Genomic DNA, 20,411 nt, shown 5'->3' with positions numbered 1-20,411 from the left:
TTTTTTTTTTTGAGATGGAGTCTTGCTCTGTCGTTCAGGCTGGAGTGCAGTGGCGCAATCTCGGCCCACTGCAACCTCCGCCTCCCGGGTTCAAGCGATTCTCCTGTCTCAGCCTCCTGAGTAGCTGGGACTACAGGCATGCGCGACCACGCCTGGCTAATTTTTGTAATTTTAGTAAAGACGGGGTTTCGCCATGTTGGCTAGGGTGGTCTCGAACTCCTGACCTCGTGATCCGCCTGCCTCAGCCTCCCAAAGTGTTGGGATTACAGGCATGAGCCACTGCACCTGGCCTGAATCTGTGAATTTCTTTTTCCTTTCATGAGCCACTGCACCTGGCCTGAATCTGTGAATTTCTTTTTCCTTTCCCCTTCCTTTTATATGACACTGAACCGTTAGTTTCACATGAACATTGAGAGGTCTTTTTTATTAATTTAATTTAATTTAATTTAATTTTTACCTCCTGTGTGCATGAAATGGATGGCAAGGAAAGCTTTGCTTGGGCCTCTTCCTGAAATCCAAGATGGCAAATGCAAGGCTGTAAGGAATGTGATTGTCATTTCCAGAGGATAGAGACTGCAAGGGGCAGAACTTAGCACTCATGCATCTTTTCTAGACTCTGGCTTTGGTCTTTGTAGTTTTGGGGTAACAGCCTTTTGAGACGGAGTCTTTCTCTGTCCCCCAGGCTGGAGTGCGGTGGCGCGATCTCGGCTCACCGCAACCTCCACCTCCTGGATTCACGCCATTCTCCTGCCTCAGCCTCCCGAGTAGCTGGGACCACAGGTGCCCACCAACACGCCCGGCTAATTTTTTTGTATTTTTTAGTAGAGACGGGGTTTCACCGTGTTAGCCAGGATGATCTCGATCTCCTGACCTCGTGATCCACCCGCCTCGGCCTCCCAAAGTGCTGGGATTACAGGCTTGAGCCACCGCGCCCGGCCGGTAACAGCCTTTTTCATAGTCATTGCCTCTTTTTCTTAGGAATGCCTGGTGATGTGTATACAATCATCTAATCAAAGAAGGCTTTTCTTAGAGATCCTGGTGTTTTTTAAATGTTACCGTTCTGTTTTCTAGTCGGCTTCAACCAGCATGCCTTGGTAGCTCTTGCATACATATTGGGACTTAATGATTTCCATGCTTTTTCAGTCTGTTGCTTTAGGACTAGTCCAAGACCATACTACTGTTGAGTTTCCCCCACTGGTCTTTGGAATTAATAAAAACTGTATTTCCTCAATCACATTGGACTTTATGTGTGGTTACTTCATGGTATTGATTAAAATCATTTCATTGTGTGTCATACAAAGATTCATTTATTGGCCGGGCATGGTGGCTCACGCCTGTAATCCCAGCACTTTGGGAGGCCGAGGCGGGTGGATCACCTGAGGTCAGGAGTTCGAGATTAGCCTGGCCAACATGGTGAAACTCCATCTCTACTAAAAATACAAAAAAATTAGCTGGGTGTGGTGGTGCACACCTGTAATCCCAGCTACTTGGGAGGCTGAGGCAGGAGAATTGCTTGCACCTGGGAGGCAGATGTTGCAAGATCGTGCCACTGCACTCCAGCGTGGCTGACAGAGGGAGACTCCATCTCAAAAAAAAGAAAGAAAAAAAGATTCATTTATTGGTTTGAGCTTCAGGTTTAATTTGAAAACAAAAACAATAGGAGGATTGGAGGAAAGGAATGGGAGGACAGAGTTCATGTTTTGGCATTATCTTTGCTTAGCTCTAGAGAATAATGATGCAGATTTAGATTAATTATGTAGCTGTGCTGAAATTTCCCTCATTTGAGCACATTTAATGTGAATTATTATATGTTCTTACTGGACTTACACTGTTACATCATTGTCAACTTGCTTAGTGTGCTCAGAAATAAAATTTTCGTAGCTTTCCTCTGGACCTTGTTTTAAAGGGTAATATATTGATCCACTTGGAGACAAGAGGCTCGTAATAGAAATTTGGTACTTGGTAACAAAACTGCTGAATGTGTGGAATAAGCTTTGAAAAATAAATGTTATGATTAAAATGTTGGAGGGGCCTCAGAATTTTCACAGCAGTTATTTGTGTATTTTCTTTCTAGGTGCATGCTATTATGATGCTAATCAGTCTATGTATGTGTTTGGAGGCTGTACCCAGAGCAGCTGCAATGCTGCTTTCAATGACCTCTGGAGACTTGACCTAAACAGCAAAGAGTGGATCCGACCTTTGGCTTCAGGTAAGAGATGAAATGCTGATCTTTGCCTCCTTACCAGGTGACTCCCTTGGCATGGAAACTCTACCTGATCTTTTTTGGTGTTGGTCTCAAGGATAGGTTACTGGGACTCAGGTCCTTAAGTTTAATGTGCCATGTAAATGATAATAGTAATATGCTTGTGTAAGTCTTCGTTTTTTGTCAAATTATACTTTATCATTAGTAATGGTGCCCTGCCAAAATTGCTGTACTGCTGTGTGAATTCATTTGCATGGTTTTCTCAAGTATACTCATACAGGTGTGATACATCATTTGGTAGGAGGTTGAAGTAAGAACAGAAACACAGAGTCGTGAGAACTGTAGTTGACTGACAGAAGCTATTGTCCTAGGACTAAGGTCTCTGAATATCTTTTGTTGTTGCCAGCTCAGATATTTGGGGAGTATATGGGACATGCCTCTGCTAGTTACTCTTAACAACCCAGGGGTGTGGGAAGATTCCACAGTAGGTACATTCCTGCCCAGTCCCACTATGCCAGAAATCTGGCAGAAAGAAACTAGATTATTTTCTTATTTTTGACCTAACCTCTCCTGGGGGAAAAAATAAAAACAATGGTTTTTGCACTCATGAGGCAGGGCAATTTGAGGAGGCATAGATTGGAGGGGTTGGTGTGATGGAGAAATAGAGTCCACTGAGTATAAAATATTCTGCTAGGTTTGTTGGCAAGCTTTTCCCAAAACATTCATTTGGCCTTTTAGTATTAGGACTCAGTCTTAGGACTAAGGACATTTGGGTTTCCGTTGGGCAAGTTCTTTATTTATTTAGGCCTTGCCTTACTACTTTGATTACCAGATAGGAGACATCATTGTATATTAGAAAGGGCACTGGACTAAGAGTGAGGGGACATGAGTTTCATTTCCTGGCATAGTCACCAATTCTCCATGTAACTATAAATAAGTTACTGCACTTCTCTGGGAGAAATGTGGAGTAGTACTAAATGACTATTTTTAAATGGGCTAAAAAGGCTAGTTTATGTTTCCCTTTCTATAACCGCTACTGTGAATGTCTAGGCCAGGGGCTTAAACCTATTTATGAGAAGAAGCTGCATTTTGCTTCCCTAAAACTTAAGTTCCTGTTCCTTTTGCCTGCATTAGGCAAATATAGGAGGAGCCTACTGAATGGATACCATGGGTGGAGCTGGGCTTTGTGTAGATGAATTTCTTTATTAAAATTATTGGCATTTGGAGGGTAGGAGGGTGGTGGTCCAGTCTGCAGATGGCCACTCCAGGAGCAGGAGCTATTATATCCCCTTCTCTTCCACTTCCTGTCACAACCAATAAAGGCTGTTTGTGCCATTCATAAAAAACAAAAACAAACCTACAGACCAGGCCCACTGGCTCACGCCTGTAATCCTAGCACTTTGGGAGGCAAGGTGGGCAGATCACCTGAGGTCAGGAGTTCGAGACCAGCCTGGTCAACATAATGAAACCCTGTCTCTCCTAAAAATAAAAAAATTAGCTGGGCATGGTGATGGGTGCCTGTAATCCCACCTACTTGGGAGGCTGAGGCAGGAGAATCTCATGAACCCAGGAGGTGGAGGTTGCACTCCATCCTGGGCAACAGAGCAAGTCTCCATCTTAAAAAAAAAAAAAACAAAAAAACTCACAAAAACTATTGGAATAATAAAGAAATGGTAATCGTATAAAAAGTTTGATAGCTAGAACTATTTGAGGGCCCTGAGAATTTTGTACTTTGGAGAATAACCTTTTCTAGCCCTTTATACCATATTGTACTTGGTGCAAATTGATTAAAATTTGGAGTTACAGCTTCTGTTTTGTTTTGTATTGTTTTTTGAGACAGGATCTTGCTTTGTCACCCAGGCTGGAGTGCAGTGGCACAGTCACAGCTTACTGCAGTCTCAGCTGAGTTACGGATTCTAAAATGTAGAAGATCTTCTCAGCTTAAGCATCCTATTGCCACCGTGTGTGGGATTTTGTACAGGTCTTATTTCAGAGGAGCTTTGATAGTTTCAGTCACAAAATACTATTACTGTCTTTATTTTGTAACCAAGCTTTATGCCTTTGATAATTTAGCATGGGTGGTGCTCTTTCTTGTGAAAATGGAGCTCTGGTTTGGGGACCTTCATAGCCTCTGCCAACTACTGTGCTTATTTCTCCCTGTAATATGGAATAAGACTTTTTTTAAACCATCAAGTTTATAACCCCAGCACTTTAGGAGGCCAAGGCAGGAGGATCCCTTGGGGCCAGGAGTTCGAGACTCACCTGGGCAACATGGTGAGACCCCCTATCTCTACAAAAAATAAAAATAAAAAATTAGCCAGGCATGGTGGCATGCCTCCATAGTCCCAGATACTTGGGAGGGTGAGGTGGGAGGATTGCTTGAGCCCACAGATATAACCCTAGACACCTAGGCGAGAGTGAGACTGTGTCTCAAAAAAGAAAGAAAGAGAGAGGGAGGGAGGGAAAAGAGAAAAGAAAAAAGAAAGAGAAAGAGAGGAAGGGAAGAAAAGAGGAAGAGAGGGACGGAGGGAAGGAAGCCAAAGAGAAGGTTATGCTTTGAAATTCCCAAAGTAGAAATGTTGGAGGAATAACTGCTTCAATCATTTACATTCTCTATGGAATATGAATTTTTAAAAATAGAGCATTTGGAATATTCCCTTTGATAAAACATACAAACTCCTGAATGTTTAAAGTAATTTTCTAACAAAATGTCTCAAAGAATCTAGTTACTCCCTCACTGTAATCTGCAATTAGAGGCTAGTTTTAGAAGGAGGAAAACCTGAGCTTTTTGAAGTGTCTACTTATAAAAAACAGTTGTTTAATAAAGAGTCCTGGCTGGGCATGGTGACTCACTCCTGTAATCCCAGCACTTTAGGAGGCTGAGACAGGAGGATGTCTTGAGGCCAGGAATTTGAGACCAGCCTGGGTAACATAGTGAGACCCTGTCTCTACAAAGCAGTTAAAAATTAGCTGGGCATGATGGCATGTGCCTGTAGTCCTAGCTACTTGAGAGGTTGAGATGGGAGGATTGCTTGAGCCCAGGAGTTCAAGGCTACAGTGAGTGATGATCGCTCCACTGCACTCTAGCCTGAGTGAAAGAGGGAGACCCTGTCTCAAAAAATAGGCTGGGCTTGGTGGCTCTCGCTTATAATCCTGGCACTTCGAGAGGCTGAGGTGAGAGGATCACTTGAGGCCAGGAGTTCCAGACCAGCCTGGCCAACATAGCGAAACCCCATCTCTACTAAAAAGACAAAAAATTAGCTGAGCATGGTGGCATGTGCCTGTAACCTCAGCTACTGAGGAGGCTGAAGCATGAGAATCACTTGAGCCTTGGAGGCGGAGATTGCAATGAGCCAAGATTGCGCCACTGCACCCCAGCCTGGGTGGCAGAGTGAGACTCTGTCTCAAAATAAAATAATAAATTAAAAAAAAAAAAAAGTCCTATGAGATTCTCATTTAGGCAAAAACCCCATGTAAGATGCCCTGAGACAATGTTTCTGTATGCTATCATGAGTCCTAATCAAAATCACTTCCTAACTGCAACATCAATTAGTCCTTCTGAATAAAACATAATTGTTTATAAGTCTTGGTGTACCTGACTCACTCATTTTAGTGCATCGAGGTACGTAGATTGGAGGGTGACTGAGGGGAGGGCACTGTCAGTTGTGAGGTTGTCTTCTAACAGAGTATGTGCAGGAAGGTAATAGTTGCTTTAACAGTGTTCAGACTTCAAAAGTGTAGTTGTTGGAGAAGTAAGAGCATCAAGCAAGGAGTGGAACACTTTTGGTTGGGAGTGGAGAGTCTTGATAGAGAATACTGCTGCATCAGATGTCTTTTTACATGTGTATTTGGTTATGTGGTTATGAGATTAGAGCATTCTCCTATTGGTTGGTGTCTTAGTCAGCTCAGGGTGCCATACAAAATACCATAGACTGGGTACCTTAAACAACAGAAATGTATTTCTCACGGTTCTGGAGGCTGGAAATTCAAGATGAGAATCTGGCATGGTTGGCTTCTAGTGAGGATTCTCTTGCCAGCTCCTGGTTTGCAGACTGCCACCTTCTCAGTGTGTTTTCATGTAGCAGAGAGTGAGCTCTGGTGTCTCTTGTTCTTCTTTTTTTTTTTTCTTTTCTTTTCTTTTTTTTTTTTTTTTTTGTCACTCTGTCACCCAGGCTGGAGTGCAGTGGTACGATCTTGGCTCACTGCAACCTCTGCCTCCTGGGTTGGAGCAATTCTCCTGCCTCAGCCTCCCGAGTGGCTGGAATTATAGGTGTGTGCCACCACGCCTGGCTAATTTTTGTATTTTTAGTAGAGACGGGGTTTTACCATGTTGGCCAGGCTGGTCTTGAACTCCTGACCTCAGGTGATCCACCCACCTCAGCCTCCCAGAGTGCTGGGATTACAGGCATGAGCCACTGCGCCCAGCCTCTTGTGCTTCTTATAAGGGGATTCATCTTATGAGGCCTACCCTCATGACCTCATCTAAACCTAAGTGTCTTCCAAAGGCTTCATCTCCACCATAGCATCACCTTGGCGTTAGGGCTTCAACATATGGATTTGGTGGAGGACACAATTCCATCTATACCAGCTGGAATTAATGTGATTTCCCAGTGAAATCTTGTCTTTAGTTCCTTTCAAAATGATAGACGTGCTGCATCTGGAGGAAGAGTGGTATTGGAGGTAGAGTGGTGATGAGTGTTGGGATGACAGATCTTACACTAAAAGAGACCCACAGCTAGTACTTCTCAGACATTTCCATTGAGGTAACACCTCTTCCCATTTACACCTGCTTTTGTGGCTCCTGCCCTCATGGAGCTTATATTGTAACGGGAAAGAAACAAAAAGCAAGTAAGCAAATCATTATAAATTATAAAGGAAACAAATGGAATGAAGTATAGAATAAGGGGAGAGCTCCTGTGTTTTTTTTTTTTTTCTTTTTTGGAGACAAGGTCTCGCTCGGTCAACCAGGCTAGAGTGCAATGGCACAGTCACGGCTCACTGTAGCCTTGACCCCCTGCCTTAGCCTCCTGAGTAGCTGAGAATACAAACGTGCACCACCATGCCTGGCTAATTTTTGTACTGTTTTGCAGAGATGGGGTCTCACTATGTTGCCCATGCTGTTAGGGGAGACCTACTTCAAACAGGAGACTTTGTTTTTGTTGCTGTTTGTTTTTGGCTGAGACCTAAAGAATGAATAGTGGAGGGAAGTGAGAATGGCATGTGCCTGGTGCAGCAAAGAAAAGGATATGTTAGAGGAGCTTAAAGCAGCCCTTGTGGATGTAGCCTAAGGAGCAGGGGAGAGAGTGGCAGGTGGAGTTGAGATAAAGACAGGAGCAAGCTTATTCACAGACTAAGGTGGGGACTCAGAAACCTTTGAGATTTTAACGAGAGGAATGTCATCATCTGGATTACTTTTTTTTTTTTTTAAAGAGACAATCTTGCTCCGTTGCCAAAGCTGGAGTGCAGTGGCACAATCATAATTCACTGACTATAGCCTCAAACTCCTGGGTTCAAGTGATCCTCCCACCTCGGCCTCCTGCATAGCTGGAGCCACAGGTTTGCACCACCACGTCGGGAAATTTTCTTTTCTTTCTTTTTTTTTTTTTCTTGTAGAACTAGGGTGTCACTATGTTGCCTGGGCTGGTCTTCAGCTCCTAGCCTCAAATGATCCTCCTGCCTTGGCCTCCCAAAGTGCTGGAGTACAGGCCTCCCAAAGTGCCACTGCCATTTCCTGCCTCAATTTACATTTTAGAGCACATTTTGCTTCTATTTAGGAAATGAAGGAAGGCAAGAAAGTAAACCAGACTAGATAGAAGGCCATCAATATTGACAAGACTCAGATGAGCATAAATCAGTAAGAAACTGACAAGACTTTTTTTTTTTGAGACAGAGTCTCACTCTGTCACCCAGGCTGAAGTATGGTGATGCAATCTCAGCTCACTGCAGCCTGTGCCTCCCGGGTTTAAGCAATTCTTGTGTTTCAGCCTCCCAAGCAGCTGGGATTACAGCAGTGTGCCACCACACCAGGCTAATTTTTGTATATTTAGTAGAGATGGGGTTTCACCATATTGCCCAGGCTGGTCTGGAACCCTTGACCTCAAGTGATCCGCCCACCTTGGCCTCCCAAAGTGCTGGAATTACAGGCGTGAGCCACTGTGCCCGGCGAAGACTTCTTAATGAATTAGATTTAGGAGCATGAGAAGGCCACTCAAGGGTGACTTATGTTTCAGGTTTATACAGCTACGTAGATGGTGGGGCCATTTGCTGAAGTGGAAAATAAATATTTGGGAGAGGTTTAGTTTTTGATTCCTATTAAACATTTAAGTAGTAGTATCTAGTAATTCATTGTTATGAGAGTTTGACATTTGTTTATTATTATTATTATTATTATTATTATTATTATTTTTGAGATAGAGTCTTGCTCTGTCGCCAGGCTGGAGTGCAGTGGTGCGATCTGGGCTCACTGCAACCTCCACCTCCCGGGTTCAAGCGATTCTCCTGCCTCAGCCTCCCCAGTAGCTGGGATTACAGGCATGTGCCACCATGCCCAGCTAATTTTTGTATTTTTGGTAGAGATGGGGTTTCACCATGTTGGCCAGAATAGTCTCGATCTCTTGACCTCGTGATCTGCCTGCCTCGGCCTCCCGGGATTACACGCGTGAGCCACTGCGCCTGGCCTATTATTGTTTGTTTGAGACAGAGTTTCACTCTTGTTTCCCAGGCTGGAGTGCAATGGCATGATCTCGGCTCACTCCACCTCCTGGGTTCAAGTGATTCTCCTGCTTCAGGCTCCCAAGTAGCTGAGATTACAGGCGCCCACCACCACACCCAGCTAATTTTTTGTATTTTTAGTAGAGAGAGGGTTTCATCACGTTGGCCAGGCTGATCTCGAACTCCTGACCTCAGGTGATCCACCCGCCTCAGCTTCTCAAAGTGCTGGGATTACAGGCATGAGCCACTGTGCCTGGCCGAGAGTTTGACACTGAAAACAAAGGGCCTGACTTCCCTTAAATGACAGCACAGGCCAGGCACAGTGGCTCACACCTGTAATCCTAGCACTTCAGGAGGCTGAGTGGGAGGATGGCTTGAGGCCAGGCCACTCTGAGGCCAGGATGGCTTGAGTTCAAGACCAGCCTGAGCAACATGGCAAGAGCCTGTCTCTACAAAAATAATAAAAAATAAATGACTCTACAGTCCTTCTGTTCAGTTAAATTCTTCTCTCATCCTTCACTTGTTCATGTAACAAATATTCATGGATTGCCTACTATGTGCCTGGTATTGTTCTATATGCCAGGGACACATGAGTCAATAACTGACAAACATCTCAGCCCTAATGAGACTACTTTCAAATGAAGGAAGACAGATACTAAAAATGACAAATATATAACAGTAAGTTAGAGGATGGAAAGTGCTATTGAGAAACTACAGTATGGCTAGGAGGATTATAACTAGGGGAATCAGAGAGAAGGCGACATTAGAACAAGGACTTGATAGGTACAAGAAGTGAGCCATGTGGGTATCTGAGGAACAAACGTTCCAAACAGAGAGTGATCAGTGCAAAGACCCAGAGTTGGGAGTGTGCTTGATATAGTCAAGGGATACTGAGGAATCCACTGTGACTGGAGCAGAGTGAACAAAGGAGAGGATGATGGACAGAAAATGAAATGGATGTATCACATATGTGTGGCTTTCTGGCTATTGTAAGGGCATTGTCATATTCACTGAATGGAATGGCTAGTTTTTTAGGTTTCTGAGAAGAGGGCAAGTATGGAATAAAGGAGACCAGTAAAAAGGTGGTAGCAATAATCTAGGCTGAAAATGATAGGCACTTGGAGTAAAGTATTCACAAAAGGTAAGAACTGGGTGGATTTGATAGAGCCAAAGGGATTTGCTCATATTTTGGATGTAGAGTAGGAAAGAGAAAGAGAGCAATCAAGATGACTCTTCAGGTTTTTAGCCTGGGCATTTGAAAGGGTGGAGTTTTCATTAACTGAGATGGAGAAGACTGGGTGATCAAGGTTGGCAAGGGGCAGGAGAGATGAGAAATTCCACTTGAAACGTATTGAGTTTGAGATGCTTACTAGGACATTCAGATGGAGATATATGTATATGGAGTTCAGGGGAGACACACAGGCTAGAGCTAGCCATGTAGGGCTCATTAGCCTATTAGATAGTAATATAGTTTGGCTCTGTGTCCCCACCCAAATCTCACCTCAAATTGTAATCCTCATAATCCCCCTGTGTCAAGGGCAGGACCAGGTGGAGGTAATTGGATCATGGGGGCGGTTTGCCCATGCTGTTCTCGTGATAGTGAGTGAGTTATTGATGGTTATATAATCGTCTGGCATTTCACCTGCTTGTACTGACTCCGTCCTGCTGCCCCGGGAAGAAGGTGCCTGTTTCTCCTTTGGCTTCTGCCATGATTGTAATTTTCCTGAGGCCTCCCCAGCAATGCCGAACTGTGAGTCAATTAAACCTCTTTCCTTTATTAATTACTCAGTCTTGGGTATTTCTTCATAGCCCTGTGAGAATGGACTAATCCAGATAGATTTAAAGCTATGAGGCTGCATGAGATCACCAAGGGACTGAGTGAAGACAGAGAATGGTATAAAGGCCAGACGTGGTGGCTCACGCCTGTAAAATCAGCACTTTGGGAGGCCGAGGCAGGCAGGAGAATTGCTTCAGCCTAGAGGTTTGAGACCAGCCTGGCCATCTCCTCAAAAAAAAAAAAAAAAAAATTAGCTGGGCGTGGTGTGAACCTATAGTCCCAGCTGCTCGGAAGGCTGTTGCAGGCGGGCAGGGGTGAGGGGAGAGGATCACCTGAGTCCAGGAGGTTGAGGCTGCAGTGACCCATGTTTGCGCTACTGCACTGCAGTCTGGGCGACGGAGCAAGTCCTATCTCAAAAAGAACAACAAAAACAAAAAAGAGAATGGTGTAAGGATTGAGTCTGGGAGACTCCAGCATTTGGAAATCAGGGGACTTGAAAAGGAGCACCCAATAAGGAAGGAGAACATCGGAGAATGTGGCATCTGGGAAGCCAGCATATGAGGAAAGCGTTTCCAGGAAAGGAGGAAATAATCAGCTGCATCAAATGCAGCGAAGAGGTCAAGTCATGTAAAGACTGAGAATTACCCTTAAATTTAGTAAAGAGAGCTTGTGGGGTGAGTGATAAGGATGGAAGCCAGTTTGTAATACATTTTAGAAAATGGGAAGACAGGCCGGGCGCGGTGTCTCATGCCTGTAATCCCAGCACTTTGGGAGGCCAAGGCGGGCAGATCAGGAGGTCAGAAGTTCGAGACCAACCTGACCAACATGGTGAAATCCCGTCTCTACTAAAAATACAAAAATTAGCTGGGCATGGTGGTGCCTGCCTATAATCCCAGCTACTCAGGAGGCTGAGGCAGGAGAATCGCTTGAACCCAGGAGGCGGAGGTTGCAGTGAGCTGAGATTGCACCATTGCACTCCAGCCTGGGCGACAGAGCATGGGAAGACAGAAGTTAAAGGCATTGAGTATAAACAATACATTGATTTTTTTTTCTTTTGAGGAATTTTGCTAAAGGAGAGCAAGGAGCTGAGGTGCTAAGTGAAGGCAGATGTAGAATTGAGACGTTCGTTGTGTTTTTGTTTGTTTGTTTGTTTTGTTTTTGAGATGAGTCTTGCAGTGTCGCGGGGCTGGAGTGCAGTTGCGCAATCTTGGCTCACTGCAGCCTCCGCCACCCGGGTTCAAGCAGTTTTCCTGCCTCAGCCTCCTGAGTAGCATGGATTACAGGCACGTGCCACCATGCCCGGCTAATTTTATTTTTTGTTTTGTTTTGTTTTTTGTTTTGCTTTTTGAGACAGAGTTTCGCTCTTGTTGCCCAGGCTGGAGTTCAATGGCGCAATCTCTGGCTCACTGCAACCTCTGCCTCCTGGGTTTGAGCGATTCTCCTGCCTCAGCCTCCCAAGTAGCTGGGATTACAGACATGTACACCACGCCCAGCTAATTTTGTATTTTTTAGTAGAGACAGGGTTTCTCCATGTTGGTCAGGCTGGTCTCGAACTCTCAACCTCAGGTGATCCTCCTGCCTTGGCCTCCCAAAGTGCTGGAATTACAGGCATGAGTCACTGTGCCTGGCCTAATTTTTTTGTATTTTTAGTAGAGACGGGGGTTTCACTATCTTGGCCAGGCTGGTCTTGAACTCCTGACATTGTGATCTGCCCACCTTGGCCTCCCAAAGTGCTGGGATTATGGGCATGAGCCGCCGCACCCAGCTGGTTTTTTTAAGAAGACAGATTTTATAGCATATATGTATGCTGATGGGAATGATCTTCCTGAGGGGAGAAGTTGATGTGGATAGAGGGGGAGAATTGTTAGAGCAGTATCTTCAAGTAGTGAGAAACACTGAATCATATGGAGACATTGGCCTGAGATAAGAACATTGTGTATCTGTATGAACAAAAGGGAATATGTGATTGCAGGTGCTGGTGAGTGGGTAGATGTGGTGGATCCTGGTGGAAGTTCTCTATTGATCGCTTTATGACTCAGGTAAAATAATTGAGGGTAGAACAGAAACCATTGGAAATCCTGGCCAGTAATTATGAATGTATAATTATGTACATTGTAGTCTTTGCCAAATGGTTCTAGAAAGTTGAAATGTTTTACCTTCTAGTATTGTCTGAAGGTAACACCTTAATTCTTAATCAGATTTGTATGACTCAGCCTTTGTTCAATTCCCAAAACAAATGAGCAGTTCTTGGGACAGATGCTTTGAAAGACTAATGTTTAAACCACTGTTTCTGAAATAAATTACCCTTTATTCAAACTCAGGCTGATTTTGGCATCTGTTTAATACAGAGTCACTGTAAGTCGTACTGCCTTTTTTGGTTACTTTAAATCAAGATAGAAGTTTTCAAGTAGGAATTTTACGTTTAAATTAAAACTGGAGTATGTTAGCATCTTGTATTAGTATAGTACACTGTGACAATTATTAGGTTGGTGCAAAAGTAATTGCGGTTTTTGCCATTGAAAGTGATAAACCAATATTAATACATTATTATTAACTAAAATGCATACATTATTCAGATTTTCTGATTTCTTTCTTTAACATAACATCCTTTTTCTGCTCTAAGATCCCATCCTTGATACATTACATTTAGGCTTTTTGTCTCCTTAGGTTCCTTTTGGCTGTGACAGTTTCTAAGACTTAACTTGTTTTTGATGATCTTGACAGTTTTGAGGAATACTGGTCAGGTATCTTATAGACCACTCTTCAACTTGGATGGTTATTTTATGGTTAGACTGGAGTTATGGCTTTTGGGAGGAAGACCATAGAGATATAATGCCATTCTCATCACATCAGATCAAGAGTACATATTGTTGGCTGGTGTGGTGGTTCACGCCTATAATCCCAGCACTTTGGGACGTCAAGGCGGGTGGATCACTCGAGGCCAGGAGTTCAAGACCAGCATGGCCAACATAGAGAAACCCAGTCTTTACTAAAAAATACAAAAATTAGCTAGGTGTGATGACACAGGCCTGTAATCCCAGCTACCCAGGAGGCTGAGGCACAACAATCAGCTGAGCCAGGAAGGCAGAGGTTGCAGTGAGCCAAGATTGCACCACTGCCCTCCAGCCTGGGCAACAAAGCAAGACTCTGTCTCAAAAAAAAAAAAAAAAAAAAAATATTGTCAACATGATTTGTCACTGTTTCTATTAGCCAGGATCACCTGGTTGAGATAGTATACCTTTGATTTTCCACTGTAGAGTTACTCTTTTCTCTGCCTTGTAATTCTTTTTTATAGTCTGTTGCTTTCTTTTCCTGTTATTCTCTTTTATCTGTTTGTAATTGCCCTTGGTCCTCGATGTTCCATTGAATTTTAGGGGAATAACTAAGCTATTTGACTATTATGTTTATCACTAGAGTCAGGAAAGGATAATGAGAAGAGGGTATATCATTTGAAGAAACTTTTTCACAGCTTAGAGAATTTTTAGATATCAACATGATTTGCTTTTAAAATTTTTTTGGTGAGGAGCAGGATGCTAGACAAGATACCTCTTTCTGTTTGTTTGCTTTTCAAGAGATGGGGTCTCACTCTGTTGCCCAGGCTGGAGTGTAGTGACTCAGTCATAGGTCCTAGTTCACTGCAGCCTCACACTCCTAGACTCAAGCAGTCATCCTGCCTCAGCCTCCCTTCTTTCAAGCTATCCAGAGTTAGAAGCTCCGTTGGAAATAATTTTGGTTTTTTTAGGGCTATTCTCTTTTTTTTTTTTTTTTTTTTTTTTTGAGACGGAGTCTCACTCTGTCGCCCAGGCTGGAGTACAGTGGCGCAATCTCGGCTCACTGCAGGCTCCGCCTCCCAGGTTCACGCCATTCTCCTGCCTCAGCCTCTCCGAGTAGCTGGGACTACAGGCACCCGCCACCACGCCCGGCTAATTTTTTGTATTTTTAGTAGAGACGGGGTTTCACCGTGGTCTCGATCTCCTGACCTCGTGATCCGCCCCCCTCGGCCTCCCAAAGTGCTGGGATTACAAGCGTGGGCCGCCGCGCCCGGCCGGGGCTATTCTCTAAAAGAATAATATCTTCCAAAATCACTGAGTAATCTTGCAGAAAAGCTAATTTACTTTCGGAGGTGGGGGCAGGAAAAAGTATTGGTCATATCAGATGTCAGTAGGAAGACCACAGGATATCCTTAAAAATTGGATAGGGAGGACGACCAGTGCTAGAACTGTTCAGAAATAGCCGTCTAGGCTGGGCGCGGTGGCTCATGCTTGTAATGCCAGCACTTTGGGAGGCCGGCCCAGGCAGATCACCCGAGGTCGGGAGTTCGAGACCAGCCTGACCAACATGGAGAAATTAGCCAGGCATGGTGGCGCATGCCTGTAGTCCCAGCTGCTCGGGAGGCTGAAGCAGGAGAATCGCTTGAACCCAGAAGGCGGAGGTTGTGGTGAGCCGAGATTGCGCCATTACACTCCAGCCTCCAGCCTGGGCAACAAGAGCGAAACTCCGTCTCAAGAAAAAGAAAAAAAGAGAACTGTCTAGAAATAACTGTCCAGAGTATTACTGTTTCTCTTACAGTGTAAATGATACCTTAAAAAGATTACATTTGGGGCTCTCAGTCCCATTAATGAAGCTTACTGTCATGTGTCTAGTGGAAAAGCTTAATCTTAGGTTATCTTCCCTGAGCCTGTGGTAATATCACCAGGAAATGTCTAAACAAAGGAGTCTCGGACTGATAACCTGGTACCAGGTATAACTAAAGCAGCTGACAGTAGAGTCTATTCTAACAAAAAACAAAACAAAATAAAAAATAAAAAAGACAGTAGAATCTATTCTGGGAAAAGATTCCCCAGTCCATCCTTTGGCTTAGGTCCCAAACGTCGGTGCTAACATTGAAATAGCTGGATGTGGTTTGTTTTTTGTTTTTTGGTTTTTTTTTTTTTTTTTTTTTTTGAGATGGAGTTTCGCTCTTGTTGCCCAGGCTGGAGTGCAATGGTGTGATCTCCGGCTCACCGCAACCTCCGCCTCCCGGGTTCAAGTGATTCTCCTGCCTCAGCCTCCAAAGTAGCTGGGATTACAGGCATGTGCCCCCACACCCAGCTAATTTTGTGTTTTTAGTAGAGATGGAGTTTCTTCATGTTGGTAAGGGTGGTCTCAAACTCCCAACCTCAGGTGATCCGCCTGCCTTGGCCTCACAAAGTGCTGGGATTACAGGTGTGAGCCACCATGCCCGGCCTGGATGTGGATTTTTAAAAATTATTTATTTTTTGAGACAGGGTGTCACTCCATCACACAGGCTGGAGTACAGTGGCACAAACATGGCTTACTGCAGCCTCCACCTCTTGGGCTCAAGTGATCCTCCTGCCTCAGCCTCCCTAGTAGCTGGGACTATAGACATACGCCACCAAGCCCAGCTAATTTTTTTAATTTTTTGTTGAGACAGGGTCTTGCCCTGTTGCCCCGGCTGGTCTCGAACTTCTAGGCTCAAGTGATCCTCCTGCCTCATCCTCCGAAAGTGCTGGGATTACAGGCCTGAGCCACCACACCCAGCCTGGATGTGGAATTCTTTAATTTTTTTTTTGAGACAGAATCTCGCTCTGTCACCCAGCCTGGAGTGCAGTGGCGAATTTCGGCTCATTGCAACCTCCGCCTCCTGGATTCAAGCAATTCTCCTGCCTCAGCCTCCTGAGTAGCTGGGATTACAGGCGCATACCACCACGCCCGGCTAGTTTTTGTATTTTTAGTAGAGATAGGGTTTCACCATGTTGGCCAGGCTGGTCTCAAACTTCTGAGCTCAAGTGATTCACTTGCCTCGGCCCCCCAAAATGCTGGGATTACAAGCATTAGCCACCATGCCCAGCCTGGATATGGAATTTTTTTTTTTTTTTTTTTTTGAGACAGAGTCTTGCTCTTGCCCAGGCTGGAGTGCAGTGGCGTGATCTCTGCTCACTGCAAGCTCCGCCTCCCGGGTTCACACCATTCTCCTGCCTCAGCCTCCTGAGTAGCTGGGACTACAGGCGCCTGCTACCACGCCTGGCTAATTTTTTTTGTATTTTTAGTAAAGACGGGGTTTCACTGTGTTAGCCAGGATGGTCTTGATCTCCTGACCTTGTGATCCGCCCGCCTCGGCCTCCCAAAGTGCTGGGATTACAGGCGTGAGCCACCGCGCCCGGCCTGGATATGGAATTTTTAAAAATAATGTATTAGTAGTGGGGGCAGGGAGGAGAAAAAAAGAAAAAAAAAGAATAATGTATTAATGTACTCGTCACTATTTGATTCTGCTTTTTAACATTGTTTTGCACTAAACACTTTATACATTTTTAAAATTATAATATGCAAATGTATTAGGAGAATGCCAAATCTGTGGCGATGGGGAAGAAGTGGATGATGATTAACTGCTGAATATCAGACAGTATAACAAGAGGACACACGTGCCTTTCAAATATACTCCTAGCTTCTATTCTGTCTTAAAAACAAGTGATTGATCTCGTTTTATTATTTTGTTTGTGAATGAGACAATCCAGTTCTACTCACAGATCTTTCCTTGATTACCAAATGTATTTATTACCAAAATGTATTAATATCTGTCCCTAGCTATTTCTCCTCCATGTTGAAAATCCTACCTCCTTTAACTTGTAGTCATTGGGTCAAACTCATGAGCCTTTTCTATTCTTTCTTAAAACCATCTAAAATAAAACCCTCTATTTTAGTAGTGTCAGTGAAAATAAGCAGTGACATTTCTTGGAATTCTCAGCTTTCAAATCTACGTGCTATGATCCTGTCTGCCTACCATCTGGGCAGTTTTTGTTTACTCTTGGGTTCTCCCATGGAGTAAAACTCTCAAACCATCTAGCATTGTTTCTCTTTATTCTCATGTATCTATGTAATCTCCTCCTAACAGTACTTCATGTTTTATTACCACAATAAATTTCATTTCATATGATACCTTATCCTTGTGTATCTCCAATGCTATATAGATTAACTTTATGTCCTAAATGTAGTTATAAAAGGCTAATCCTAAATGGGAGCGGAGCACAAGATACTATCCCTGAGTCATTTCTAACTTCTGCTTCCCAGGAATGACCCTCTTGGTTGGTTTCAAGGACACTCGGTAGTGCCATGGACCAATTCATGGCTCGTGCTCAATGTTTGGCTGTTTAGTTTCTATGTAAGTAGGATCAGGCCAGTTTCTCAAGTTTTCCAGTTTTCTTTTTCTTTTTTTTCTTTTCTTTTTTTTTTTTTTTTGAGACAGAGTCTTGCTGTGTCGTCCAGGCTGGTGTGCAGTGGTGCGATCTCGGCTCACTGCAAGCTCCGCCTACTGGATTCACGCCGTTCTCCTGCCTCAGCCTCCCGAGTAGCTGGGACTACAGGTGCATGCCACCACGCCTGGCTAATTTTTTGAATTTTTAGTAGAGACGGGGTTTCACCATGTTAGCCAGGATGGTCTCGATCTCCTGACCTCGTGATCTACCCGCCTCGGCCTCCCAAAGTGCTGGGATTACAGGTGTGAGCCACCGCGCCCTGCCAAGTTTTCCAGTTTTCATAACTGTGAGGAGATGTGCTGTTCCTAAGTGGGTAAGAGCTGTGATGGGTCATTTATTGACTCATAAATATCACCTTGAATTCTAGGAGGCTCCTTTGCCCTTTTTTGTTTGTTTATTTTGAGACGGAGTCTCGCTCTGTTGCCAAGGCTGTGCAGTGGCACAGTCTTGGCTCACTGAGATCTCTGCCTCCTGGGTTCAAGCAATTCTCCTCCTTCAGCCTCCCAAGTAGCTGGGATTACAAGCACGTACCACCACCACGCCTGGCTAATTTTTTGTATTTTTAGTAGAGACGGGGTTTTGCCATGTTGGCCTGGCTGGTCTCCGACTCCTGACCTCAGGTGATTCACCTGCCTCAGCGTCCCAAAGTGCTGGGATTACAGGCATGAGCAACCACTCCCGGCCTCATTTGTCCTTTTAAAACTCAGAAGCTATTTCTCATTCCTCCTTGAGGAGATGAACTCTTGAACTATGGCTTTTTATTTTTATTTTTCCTTTTCTGTTTTTGGGTAAGAGATAGGGTCTAGCTTTTTGTCCCTGAGTGGAATACAGTGGTATGATCATAGCTCACTGCAGCCTCAAATTCCTGGGCTCAAGCTGTCCTCCTGCTTCAGCCTCCCAAGTAGCAAGGACTACAGGCATGTACCACTATGCCTGGCTATTTTATTTTATTATTTGTAAAGACAGCGTCTCACTATAATGCGCAGACTGGTCTTGCACTCCTAGCCTCAAGTGATCCCCCTGCCTTGGCCTCTCGAAGTGCTGAGATTACAGACATGAGCCATCGCACCTGGTGTACTATGCTTTAATTGATTCTGCTTTTCAAATAAATTGTGCCCCTGATAATTTCCTCTTTTCTATAGTTCTCTCTAGAAGTGATGATGGGTTGTGGGTTTTACATTTGATTTGTTTTTTTTTTTGTTTGTTTTTTTTTTGAGACAGAGTCTCGCTCTGTCACCCAGGCTGGAGTGCAGTGGCGCAATCTCGGCTCACTGCAAGCTCCGCCTCCCGGGTTCATGCCATTCTCCTGCCTCAGCCTCTCCGAGTAGCTGGGACTACAGGTGCCTGCCACCACGCCCGGCTAATTTTTTTGTATTTTTAGTAGAGACGGGGTTTCACCGTGGTCTCGATCTCCTGACCTCGTGATCCGCCCGCCACGGCCTCCCAAAGTGCTGGGATTACAAGCGTGAGCCACCGCGCCCGGCCACATTTGATTTGTTGACTTTTATGTTGTGTCCCTTTTTTGTTTTCTCTCCCATTTTAGTAAGCTTTCTGAAATCCCACTGCTGAATCTCAGAATGTTTCTTGCTATTGGATTTACATATGTGAGTTACAGGGTAGTTGCATTTTATGTGATGAATGGGTTCTTAAAGACCTCATATAAGGCCGGGCGCGGTGGCTCACGCTTGTAATCCCAGCACTTTGGGAGGCCGAGGCGGGCGGATCACGAGGTCAGGAGATCGAGACCACGGTGAAACCCCGTCTCTACTAAAAATACAAAAAAAAAAAAAAATTAGCCGGGTGTGGTGGTGGGCGCCTGTGGTCCCAACTACTCGGAGAGGCTGAGGCAGGAGAATGGCGTGAACCCGGGAGGCAGAGCTTGCAGTGAGCCGAGATCGCGCCACTGCACTCCAGCCTGGGTGACAGAGCGAGACTCCGTCTCAAAAAGCGAGACTCCGTCTCAAAAAAAAAAAAAAAAAAAAAAAAGACCTCATATAATGAATTTTAATTCTAATAATGGATTGCTGATATTTCTGCTTACTGGCTAAAGTAGTTGCTGGTGCCATGTAACACCAGTACGAACGTGGTTTACAGTTTACTGCCAGCTTTTACATTAGCGATTCTTTTTTAAAAAACAATATTATTCTATTAAGACATAATATGATAGCTGGGCACGGTGGCTCACGCCTGTAATCCCAGCACTTTGGGAGGCTGAGGCGGGCAGATTACGAGATCAGGAGATCGAGACAATCCTGGCCAACATGATGAAACCCTGTCTCTACTGAAATACAAAAGATTAGCTGGGCGTGGTGGTGGGTGCCTGTAGTCCCAGCTACTTGGGAGGCTGAGGTAGGAGAATCGTTTGAACCCAGGAGGCAGAGGTTGCAGTGAGCCAAGATCGCGCCACTGCACTCTAGCCTGGCAACAGAGCAAGACTCCGTCTCAAAAAAAAAAAAAAAAAAAAAAA

The 20,411-nt window shown here is 44.5% G+C and overlaps 1 protein-coding gene across 4 annotated transcripts in view; it reads left to right on the top strand.

Annotated features, from left to right (window-relative positions):
• The window catches only part of FBXO42 (F-box protein 42), a 127,479-nt gene that overhangs the window by 75,197 nt on the left and 31,871 nt on the right, over window positions 1-20,411 (top strand). For all 4 annotated transcript variants that reach the window (XM_032759042.2, XM_032759043.2, XM_032759044.2 and 1 more), the window contains exon 4: window positions 2,075-2,209. In XM_032759042.2, coding sequence (XP_032614933.1) covers window positions 2,075-2,209 — 135 coding nt within the window. The remainder of the gene's footprint in view (window positions 1-2,074; window positions 2,210-20,411) is intronic.

This window comes from Hylobates moloch, unplaced genomic scaffold (assembly GCF_009828535.3).
Source record: "Hylobates moloch isolate HMO894 unplaced genomic scaffold, HMol_V3 SCAFFOLD_9, whole genome shotgun sequence".
Taxonomy (NCBI): Eukaryota; Metazoa; Chordata; class Mammalia; order Primates; family Hylobatidae; genus Hylobates; species Hylobates moloch.
The sequence above is the reverse complement of the archived record's forward strand: the minus strand, read 5'-3'. Positions and strand labels throughout refer to the sequence as shown.